At 43.4% G+C, this 12117-nt stretch overlaps 1 protein-coding gene across 1 annotated transcript; it reads left to right on the forward strand.

Annotated features, from left to right (window-relative positions):
• The first annotated feature begins 1060 nt into the window (after nt 1-1060).
• c5h15orf39 (chromosome 5 C15orf39 homolog) lies at nt 1061-12111 on the forward strand. Its single transcript, XM_070830917.1, has 3 exons — nt 1061-1144; nt 4440-7689; nt 10202-12111. The coding sequence occupies exons 2-3, from the start codon at nt 4482-4484 to the stop codon at nt 11323-11325; spliced, it is 4332 nt and encodes a 1443-aa protein (XP_070687018.1). The 5' UTR covers nt 1061-1144; nt 4440-4481; the 3' UTR covers nt 11326-12111.
• The last annotated feature ends 6 nt before the right edge of the window (nt 12112-12117 follow it).

Below are 12117 nucleotides of genomic sequence, written 5' to 3' on the forward strand. Positions count from 1 at the left end.
AGGTAAAATGTGGGATGTACTTAATGACAAATGTCTGGCTGAGGTAATGGCTGACCTGATTTAACTTTAGCTTAACTCTGGTCAAATATAGTCAATCATTAACTACATTAGGATGAGGTCAACGCATGGTGATTCTGTGCCAAAGCCTTTCTTCTCAGCAGTATTTTGTCCATAGAAGGTAACACGGCATCCTTAACTCCTTTGTTCTGCGCCTCATTAGAGGTCTTACTTTTCTGAGGAGGCTGCGTGCACCCATTGCAGTCTGGACACAGCACTGTACCTGCATGGGACTTCAGCAGTCTAATAAAGAGCACTAACCACCGTATTTTTATTAAGAGAAATACTTGAATATGCCTTGAAAATGACTTTTTTGTGCTTTCAGAAGCTCTGCAGAGTGACTCTAGGTTGATTTTGGGTTTCGTCCACTTAGTTGTAAACTTAATCTAGGTCAGGGGTTCCAAAAAAAGCAACAAAGATGGAAAGTGAAGCATGCAAAAAGACAGCTGATTTCCATACTAGAGATAACACAGCTATCAGATTTACTCTTTCTTTCCTGGTGACCCCCCCTCCACACACACACACACACACACACACACACACACACTCATGGAATAACCTGCACTGTAGGGACTAAACTCTAGTTTGTGAACAACAAAGAATGGAGTGAAATTTCAGGCATGAGAAATCAATAGCACACACTTGTGTAATCTATTAACGACTGAATAAAAACACGAGTTCATTTTAGGTGGCATCTGCCACCAGCTGGCAGACGGGCGTTTGGCTACAGCCAATAAAATGATAAGGTAACCTGCGGGAAAACATCATATGTGCAGAAAACAAGCAGTGGATAGACAGAGGGTGTGACTCCGCCTATTGATCAAAGACCATCCTCCTCCCTTTTGTCTTTTCTTCAGTTTGTTAACTTCTCCAAAAGCCGCGTGGACCTCGGGCGAGCCGCTCAAACCTTTTGGCAGGCCTTCACTTCATTTCGTGGGGATTTTTTTTGGGCGCATCCGAACGGACCGAGTCCACCAGCAAAGAAGAGACTTTCCCCATCTTTTTTTTTTTTCCCTTCTTCTTCTTCTCAGAAGTTGTGTTTCATGGAGTGTTTGTGGGAATCATTCACTGTCATCACAGCGGCGAGGTAAGAAAACGCGCTCACTGTTTAATCCTCCAAATAACCGTGGATTATTTTACAGATTGCGAAACACATGACCTGCTGTTTGATTTGGCAGGCGCACGAGTGCAACCTATCTTCTGAGAAAGCATGACAGATTGTGAAACTATTTCATGTAGCCAATGCAATGCATCGTTGTGTAAGTGTCAGAAACTGTGCTTTTAGCCCACGGTGCGGTTTTAGTTTTGCCGTGGTTTACGTCGCTTTGGCGGCCTGTATGGAAATGACTCGCACTGTGATCGAGCTCTCCCGCGAATGTTATTTTCATATTATTTGCGTCCTGTTAATGAAAGCACACTGTTCGTGTAGACACGACAAAAAGCGCATGTGTTTTCATGTAGCACCCCCCCCCCCCCAGCACCCCCCGGGTCAGAAAAAATGCGCCTCAAAAGCTGCAACTTCCCTGCCTGTAAGAAGAAGCTGAGGAGGAACTTTTACGCAGTTTAAGTTCTGGTTTTTTTTTCTGTGTGTGGACTGAGTCACTTTTTTATTGGTTACTTTGAGAGCAATTCAAGGAACGAGGAAACGACTATTTTTTTTTTTTTAAGTTAAGTGAACTCGCTGCCATGATCGAGCTTGTTGTGACCTGACAGGTAAATGAATTATGTGAGATGTGATTTTAAATTTTTTAAAAATGTATTTACAGTCTTCTCACCTTTATCCCACGTGGTTTTGAGGCTCTGTCTGTTTGGGCGGTTTGCTTTCGGAAGTCACACTTTAACATCACCCTTTCCCTTCAGATCACACACACACACACACACACACACACACACGTGTGCGGCTTTCAGTCCGTTGGAAACAGCTCTGAGCAGTTTCCTCCAATGGTATAAACCACATTTCTCAAAGCTGCACAGGCCAGAGACAAGCCTGCGCTTCTCTGAAAGGTGTCAACAGGATGGACTGATAAACATCTGACAGGTCTTCATGTGGCCCTCCACCTTCATCACAGGGTTTGCTACATGTGTGTGTTTATTGGATCTGATGCAGCTGTTTCAGCACATACTGGCAGATGTTTTGCTCTGAATTTGGCTGCCTGTCGAAGGACAGCAGGGATGTTTTGCACTACGGAAAACTGGAAAGGTGAAACATAAAAGTAAAACGGAGAAGACTTTCCACTGGTGCGTAGAACAATGATAATTCATCCTGTTTTGCAGATACTTGTGTGATAGAGTTATGAATTCATCACGTGATGCGGTCAGCTTTCTTTTCCTCATACACTGAACTCACAGTTTACAAAGGGATCAGCAGATCAGTGAGTGGAGTATTTGGAGATTGGTTGTGACGGCAAATATCTGACAAAATCTATTTTAAAAACACACACCTTCCCGGTTTTCCAGACTTGACATGTGCACAGTTTTCTATAAGTTCTTCTGTTTATCGATCACAAGCTCTCAGGAACCCAACACATGGTGCGTTATCTGACACAGCGCTCCAGGGGAAGAACAGTAGAGGAAACATCAGAAAATACTGAGTGTACACTTCTGTGTCTTTCTTCAGAAAAGTTACAGGTGTTCTTCTAGGTGTTCCATAGAAGTATTTAGTAATTTTGGACTTTGATTTGTTGATTAATTGCTTAGTTTAACATCAGGAAATTCTTCAGCAACTATTTTGATTATCATTTTATTAACTCGTCCAAGCATTCACTGAATCCAGCTGCTCTTGTGTTTTGTGATATTTGTCAGGCTTTGAATGGTTGGTTAAACAAAACTGTAATGAACTGATAAAATAACCCGTGCATTAACTCAAAAGGAAAATAATTGTTCGTTGCGGCACTGTATTGGAGAAGTGTATGGAAAATGAACTATGGTGTGACTTAGGGTTTGTGGTAATGAAGCATAGAAAAGAAACCTCACAGTTCACTGTAGTGTTGGGTCTCAGGACATGGACACAAGATTAAAAGTCAGATTAAATCATAAGTTCTGGTTTGGTAAAAGTGAGAAGCTGAAGCTCTGCGATGTGAAGGTGATGACATATACGGACATCTGAAATGAGCTGCAGCACGGCCACAATGTGATGGAAATCTGAACAAAATGAAGAAATCTGACAAAACTTGTCTTTAGTTTATTCAAACTTTTGCATGCAAGAAGATCAAATCCGATTCAGTCACACAGAATCTGTACAGGAGTCGACAAAGGGAAAACCATTAACAGTGTCTTATATATACATTAAGGCAATGATCAAGTCTTTGTTCAAAGTACATCTCTTTAATCTGTGATTTCTGAGGCATGAGCGCTGAGTTTCACTTGTCCATCTCAGGACAATCCCCCCCCCATCCCTTTTCTGTTGAGGAAGTCCCACCTTACCCAAGGAACAACTGAAATACATGAGGCCTTTATGTGATCATGAGGAGACTGGGATGAGTTACAGCTGACATACCGGCCTGTATAAGACACTCTAACAAAAGCACTGCAACAGGAAAAGGTTCAGCTAAAGTTTAAGAGTTCGGTAAAGGTTCTTCACAGTTGCAAGCGGTATGAAGACGCACTATAAAAGGCAAGATGTTGGTTTGCAATTACAATATTGTACAGCCCTTTGGAATCACATGAAATTAGATTTGCCACTACACATAACATGTCAAATAGGACTCAAATACAGTGTTACAGCAATTCATTGTAATGTTCACAATGGCACTGAAGTGAAGACCACTTTCAGTCACTCATAGATATTATATTCCCGGCATAACTGGTAATGCTGGGCGGCTGCCAGGTGAGAGCTGATTTGTGTATTGCAACATGTGGCAACTTAGCTGTCTGTAGGAAAGTGTTCTCGTTCTCAGCCTTTGCCTAATATGCGTTGCATCAGCGTTAAGCTGGGAATCATCCTCCCATCTTCCTAAGATCGTAACGTCATTGCCACTTGTTGCTTTCACCACCGTGCGTCGGCTGATGAGGGTGTATGTGATATACATGTGATGAGCCACAAGATTTGTTAAGGCTGAGAAAATGCCTCAAGCTATGTTGTTGTTGGGGAGATTTTCCCTGCCACTGTTGCCTGATGCTTGCTCATGTGGGGATTCTTGAATCCTTAATTTTGAATTCTTGAATCGGTCTAGACCTGCTTTTTATGGATAGCATCTTTAGATAACAGTCGTTATGAATTGGCGCGATATAAATAAAGATTGATTGATTCTAAAATGATGACTCCTCTAAGAGGGTTTATTGTTCTGCTTTGTATCCTGCTGTCCTGTCTGAGGTGAATACCTTGAACTAATCTTGCATAGGCATTGAATAATGAATGTCGGTGTCTGTTTTCATATCCTCAGGTCTGGAGCCACATCATTGCACTCTCATAACAAAGTTACTACATGATGAGCAGCCAGCCGATGCAGACCCTCATTGACCCAGTGCATCGAAGCAAGATGCCATTATTCGACGGGACCATAGCATCCACAGGACTGCCAAAACCGCAAAACATGTCTGACTTCCGGGGTAAGCAGACGCTGCCGTACAGTGGGGCCTACTTTACATATGACCCCAGAGGACAGGACACAGCCGGATTCACTCCTTGGAGCAAGTCTAAGACCTCTCTGTTGGATGCCAGAAGTCCAGTGAGTCACCTCTCTGGCATGGAGGGACAAAACCACCTAATTTATAGGCAAGACAGCAATTCGTCAGAGGAAGGCCATTCTCAGTCTTCCTCTCTGCATCACGCCCCAGTAAAACAGGGCTTTACTTTATACACTAAGAGTCCTGGGATCAGCAATCCTACAGCTGCTACATCAGTGGCTGTTAGAAAACAAAATACTGTAGGTGAGGATTCATCTCCCCCACCTGAAAACTCTGTCTATTTAGCAATTCCTAAGCCAATTTATGGACATAACCCCTGCTGTAATGAACTGGGTTGTGTGATAGGGCAACGGTACAGTGTGGATCACGGCTCTCCAAGAATACCAAACACTGTATATGAGCATGATTGGATGCAAACTGATGCTCACTACACTGAAAGACCGCCCGTCCAGAGGAAAGCACAAGATGCACTGCTCCAACAGAGAGGTTTACAGTTTGAGTCCAGTGCAGAGCCAATGAAAAGGCTGACTCTGGACACATACAGCCCAGGTAGAGCAAGGACTTTGCCTGCTGTGATTGAGCCAAACTACAGCAGTTACCCCTGCACTCCGACTCGCACACTGTTTGGTTCTTTAAGTGAGCAGAGCCAGCGTTTACAGACTTCCCCCAGAAGCTACCCTAGCTTATACCCCTCCCATCCTACATATGAGCATATGACCTCAGAGGTTTATCAGGAACATTCTCCCATGTCCAAATATGGCCAGCTAACACAGCACACGATGTTTTACTACCCCCAGGCAAATGTGGAGGTAGAAAACAGGACACAGTGTAAAGATATTGGCAGTAAGCAGAGAGAGGATGTCCCTGTTATTCTCAAACACACAATCCCAAACCCCCGGGAGCATTACATAGTGCCTCAGTTGTTTCATGGTGAAATTCCTTTGCCTTTGCCGAGCCCTGAAACATTGCCAAATCATCCCTTTATGCGGGGGTTTGACTATTCATGTTATGCAGTTCCTAGATTTCATTTAAATGCAAGCCAAATCAGAGCCCCATTAAAAAGGCAATATGCATCACCAAGCTTGCACTCCAGTCGCATAAACGTATCCCCATCCATCCAATACATGGATCACCCGATGGCCTCTGCAAAAAACCTACATAAGGAAAAACCAGCCAGCCTGCATGTTGACCAGTCAAGGACAAGCTCACCATTCCTATATGTGAACCAAACCAGTTCTCCTAGAGGGACAGGCCAACCTGGAGTCTTACCATCAAGCATACCAATGAACAGGTTTTGCCCCCCGGTCACCAGCCTGCACATAGACCGACCTGTCCTTCCCCCAAATGGCCTGAGCATGGACAGACTCCTGGATCATTCCTCCTGTGAAACCCAGGTTAAGTGCCCGAAACAGCCAAAAAGCTTTCCTGTTTCCCCTTGGCAGCCTCAGTCACTCCATCACAGCTCAGGTCAGATCCACACAGCAAATAGTGCAAATGTCGGAAAAAGGATTTATTCCCCCGCTGTTGCACCAGGAAATAAAGACAATGACCCTGTTTCCAGTTCAGGAACAATTCTTAAAAGGTGTCTGAAGAGAAGTTTTTCTCACTCATCTTCACCCATCAAAATAAAAGAAGAGGATAGGGATTTATATGAAGTGGATCTCGTTAAGAAACAACGAAAGGTGGAAATGGAAAATGAACAAATAAAAAATAAGGCGGACTCTCCGCCTATGCCGGTTATTGACAATGTGTTCAGTCTGGCACCTTACCAAGTATATCTGCAGGCCTCTGGAGTGTTATTTCCAGGCAGAGTACCGCAGAGGACTGTCCAGTCATCTGAGCACGGTGAGGACAAAACCAAGCCAGACATCAAAGAGAAAAAAGCAGATCGAGATGAAGAGCAGCCTGTTGTCTGTCTAGTTTCCAAAGAAATCTGTGCAGGTTCTCCAACAGAGAAGCCCGTTGTGGAAATCTTTGAACCCAAAAAAATTAAAGTGGAAAAAGTTGATTTATCAGACACAGACAGCTCTCTTAGTCAGAGAGACTGCAGCAAAGTAATCAAAAAAGAGTCTGAAGAGAGTTCATCTAGCAGTGGGTCCATGTTGGTGATAAAGAAATGTGAACCTGATGAACTTGAAAGTAAACCCTCATTAGGAGATGAAAATGAGCCTTCAGAAGAGTCCAAACCTGTTGAGGTGACTGCACAGACAAACTCATCTTCTCAGGGTGATACATGCACATTGCACGAACAGGTGGTTGCCCTACCACCGAAATCCATTCCTCCACCTCAACCACCTGAGCACAAGATAAATTTCAAAAACATTCCTCCCCAGTGTCTGAAACTTTCCACCTACAAAATCCTTTTCCGTGATAGAAAGCACTCTAGCCCAGTCCCACCCGAGGAGAAGCCACCCGAACAGCCGCTGACTGAATTTACTCCAAAACCAGAGCTCCAAATGCCAGTCCGCAAGCACTTCTTTGAATTGCACCACACCCTCTGCAAGCTACTATCTAAATCTGTGAAAGCCTCTTCAGAGCAGGATCTCAGAAGCTGGTTGTCTCAGTTGGAAGTGACTGAACCGGCATCTCCTTCGACCAAAGTCCAGAAAGTGTCCTGCTTGTTGGGGGTAAAAGCCAGAGAGGTGTGGCTCAATGAGGAGATGAAGTCAGCGCTCCACAAGCTCCTGGAGAGGTTGAGAGAGTACACCGCTCAGGATCGCTGTCCTTTTCCACACGTCATGCGGACCGGGGCGGTGTTCCTCCCCATGTTGGTGACGAAGGAGCTGCTGTTTCCGACGGTCCAGGGCGGCTTCATCGATCAGGTCCTGCAGGAGCACAAAGTGGAGCTGCGGCCCACCACGCTCTCTGAAGAAAAGATCCTCATCCAGCTTCATAAACGAGCCTGTTCGTCAAGGCTCAGGAGGCTGATGTCCCTCAAACACCTGCCAGACATCTACGCCGATGTGTTCAACCTTTTGTATTACACCTGTGTCTGCAAACATCTGGGTGAGTGCACGTTCACTTTAGAGTTACTGAGGTAATGTAATGCATGCGTGTAGTAAACTGAAGTGAAGAAAGGAAGGAAATGAGTTAAGCAGTTGGTGACAAACATCTTGTTTTAGTCCTTAAAACATTCCAGTGTGTTTTCTAAATGAATGTGTCTCTGGGATGGTATTAGTGGATTTTGTCTTTTTTGGTATCATCAAGCCAGACAAATTACATTTACACAATTTACACTTGTGTAAATTGGACGCACCTACTTATTTGACCAACACTGAAGTAAACAAATGTTCATGAAGGAGACAAGAAATAAGTGAATAGTGGGCATTTATGTAAGGGGTGTGGAGACATAAACTGGACCTTTTTTTAAAAAAAAAAAAAATATTACACAGCTGATTTTTCCTATACCTGCAGCAATTCTTCAGCATTCAGATTCCAGTTCATTTAGTCAGTTATGCATTACCCCAGGCTGCCTATGTCACTTATAGCACTCTCTGGGTCAGGTAGCCATAAACTTTTCACCTCAGTCATGAGTGGAAAGTAAGATTTAGGTGTCATTTGCTCTTGCTGTTACTAATGATGGATCATAAGACTCATTGAAATAATGCCTGATACTGTTTCAGACAGACAGACAGCAAAATGCTGGTTCCATGTACTGAAAATCTTTTGCTGACAAGCGCTCCTCGAGATAACACCTCTGGTTTGATCATTTGACCATGTGATAGGAACAACAAAACAACAGTACTTCCTGCTTGTCCTTGCACATTTCTGGAAATCCCCATTGAGTAGACCGTGTGATTAACTGATTCTTATGGGTTTTATTTTAAAGAATCATATTGTGACTATTGGCTGTATCATGGTTTCCCCTCAGTCTCTTAGTTGTCCTATTTTGTGCATTATTGGCCCTTTTTGAAAAGTACGAATCGCAGTCAACGATAAATATTCAATATAAAATCCATTTATTTTTTACAGAATCAACCTCATCTGATGTCCAAAAGAGAGTCCAGGTATATTTATTTTTTATGTTGTCCCTCAATCTCACTACTGTTTTTTCTGATCAGAAAGCAAGACACTTCTAACTTTCTGTAACTAATCACAAGTTGCATGATTACATTTTACTTGTTATGGGTGTGTGGAGGGAAGGGCGCTCATCTGGGCTCTTTGTAGAAAGAGTGAACTTTCCTTCAGGATTTTTGCTATTGGACCTTAAAGATTGTGAGGCAGGGTGTTGGTTGGGGGGGGGGGCTGAGAGGAGGGAAGTGACAGTCTGCTACATGCAGAGGATTAACTGTTGCACAAGTTCACGTTTTCAGAGGCTGGTGATCGCCATCTTTCAACTGACCAGTTCCCTCAAAAACATCTGTGCTGTTTAGTCAAAGACGGAAGTGGGACTGAATCATTGGTGTTATGATAAAACAGGTCACTGTCCATATATATTCTTTATTTTTGTTATTGTTAACAAATCCCATGAAACAAACAAAACCAACCTCCTGAAGGCTCAATTTTCACAAATGTGTAGTTTCAGTTCTTAGAAAAAAGGTTCCGTATTCCCTAAAACAACTGAACACTGTAGTCTTGAGCAAATGTCACTCAAACAGGACTATTTTCAGCCGCATATTTGGTGCATTAGAGAGTATTTTTGGCTCCAGCACGGTGCCGAATAAATTACAGTGCCCATGTTCATCTTGATAAAGGAGTATGCCACCCACTGCAGAGGTGTAGCTCATTTGTTGTTTTTAAATAGTTTTTTTGGACAACAATCTATGGCAGAGAGGAATAACCAATAGGCCTTGATAGGCTATGACTCATGCGGTATATACAACAACAAAAGATATAGAGTATCACCAGGCTTGTCCTTTAAATCACCCTTTTACTTTTTCCTTCAACGGTTATTATTTTATTTGGCACATGCATTCGCTAACTGAATTGGACTTAATAATGTCAGCAGTGAACGGAAATTCGATTAACAGTTCACATGGTTTGGGAGCACTTGACTTACTTGGTATCTGAACATTTCCCCTGTCTTACTCTTGCTCAGCTGCTGTTTTATCCCTGACTGATAGCTTCCCTCGGAGCAGCTGACTGTTTCCCAGCCTTCGTGTTTACTCCCACGGCCTTCTATTCTATCTGTGCTGAAAGGGTGTTTCATGGTGGAAGATCATGCTGTGCAATCACCATGTCTGCTGATATTAATAGAATAGCTCTTCATTGTTCTTGTGCGCTGAGTAAGCACTATGGGAGCATTGATTTGTCAACCTGTACGGAGGTGTTGGACTTTGTGGTTGCTAGCTCGCTTTTTAGGAGCAATCTGGAAACAAAGTCAGTCATGTATTCTATTTATATTTTTTGGAGTCAGAAATCCTGAACGTCCACTTGTATGTTGCCGTTTCCCTGATCACTGAATAAATTCTAGAAACTCTCATCTTCCCTTTTTATCAGAAGCCTAATTTTTTATATATCTGGCATGTTTTCTTATTCATTTTTACCTCTCCTAATTGCTATAATCCCTGTGTTGCAGGATTAGATACGGACCATCCTGCCAACAGAGAAAAAGATGAAGATTGTGAGACGATCAGCTGCAGGACTCCTGTCTGTTCAGACATCACAGCCTCGCCAGCCTCACCCACTGAGTCATACCCACAGAGACGTTTAAAGGACCTGGAAACAAAGCGTGATTTGAACAGGAATAGAAAGAAAAGCTGGGTAAAGAGCAGTTCGAGGTGTGCGTTTCAAGACAACAGTTTGTCAGATAACGGAGAGGCAGATGACACAGACAAGACTGTAAGTGGAGGCGTGCTGAGTGCATTTAGCAATACAAACTGGAGTGGCCAGCAGGCTGAGGGGACTGAGGACAGACGAAGTGACCGTGTGTTTGAGCAAACAGAGCAGGATTCGTCTTTCACGCCTCCAAGCACGACTTTGGAGAATTCGTGGACGTGTCCTTTAACCTTGGATGCGCTTTCGCCATCTCTTAGTGCCACAGAAACAGAGGAAGCCTCCAGTCCCCTGCCCGTCAGTCGGTCCTCTGGACCAGCTAAATCTCCGTCTAGATCCAACAGCTGTTCAGGTGTGATTCTCAGACTGAGGAAGATGTTGAGCAAAGGTTTAAACAGAAAAAAGGCCCGCTACCAGGCAGTCTCTGACTCGTGGACGTTTGCCGGTCCTGCCCGTGATGATGGGGAGGGAGAAGTGAGCGGCGAGACGGATCTTCACAGGGGGACGCCCAGTGTAACCCATAGCTGGCAGAGAACAGGAAGCTTCCCTCACGCTTTAAGACCCCTCAGGAGCTCCTCTAAAAGCAAACACAGATCACTCTATAAGATCAAATACTGTCCCTACTTGTCTGCCTGCCACAGCGCAGAGCACAGGAGGCGCTGGGTCCTGCGCTCAGCCGTCCAGAGGGCTCGCAGGGCCATGAGGTTCTACTACCCAGACCTGGTGGGAAAGAGGATCCGCCATTTGTATGAGGAAGATGATAAATCAGAAGTGTGGTACAGAGGAGAAGTGTTGGGTATCCACGAGGCCCACACCAACCCTCTGAAGACTATATTTGAGGTCAAGTATGACAGTGAGCCAGAGTGGAAGTACTACTTGGAGCTGCTCATAGACTATAAAAAAGGATGGCTCAAAATTGAAGACTAGTTTTCTCCACACAGACATACTTCTGTGTACCAGTTTTGTGTTTTGGCACATCACTGAGCAGGTTTTTTTAAACTTGCCACTAACGGGCCAATAAGCCCTAAATATCTGTCTGGCTTCCTCAGGAATGAAGCTGGACTGGATATTTCTGTTTTTTTGTAAAGAGGTCAGGTAAACATCCTTTGTCACTTGAGTCGTGTGGACTGATTATGGCCGATATGCAGCATCATGTAGATGTTTTTAAAGCTCTTATTATGTTTGACACACCTGTCAGTGGCTTTCCTTGTTTGACATATAGAGTGTGGTTATCTAAAATAAATTCCACATCCTTGCTTAATTTAAAAAAAAAAACTAAACAAAAAGTGTCCCTTAGGGTTGTTTTTTTTAAACTTAAATTGTAATTACGGCAACTATGAAGTTCTGAATGTGTTGATTTTAAGTAATCATCATCCACTTTAATGGTTTAAAAAATGTTAAGTTAAACGTCAAAGAATGCCAGCCACATGTATAAAGGTTTACAGTAAGAGTGCCAGTCGTGTATGTCATTATAGCAGAGTGATTTCTACCCTGACGATTGTGGTTGGTGTTTTATTGTGTGTAACTGAAGCTGGACAGGCGTTAATGTAGATCTGTACTAAGCTGCTCTTTTAAAAGGTTTATTAATGGCACACTGAGACGTCTTATGTCAGTGTTTTACTCACTGTAAACCCTCAGACTGTCACCTCAGATTGTATTTTACGAGTTTAGTATAATTTCCTCAGTTTTAAATAAAGCCTTGTTATGATTCCATGTTTT

The sequence above is a fragment of the Pempheris klunzingeri genome, chromosome 5 (genome assembly GCF_042242105.1).
Source record: "Pempheris klunzingeri isolate RE-2024b chromosome 5, fPemKlu1.hap1, whole genome shotgun sequence".
NCBI lineage: Eukaryota > Metazoa > Chordata > Actinopteri > Acropomatiformes > Pempheridae > Pempheris > Pempheris klunzingeri.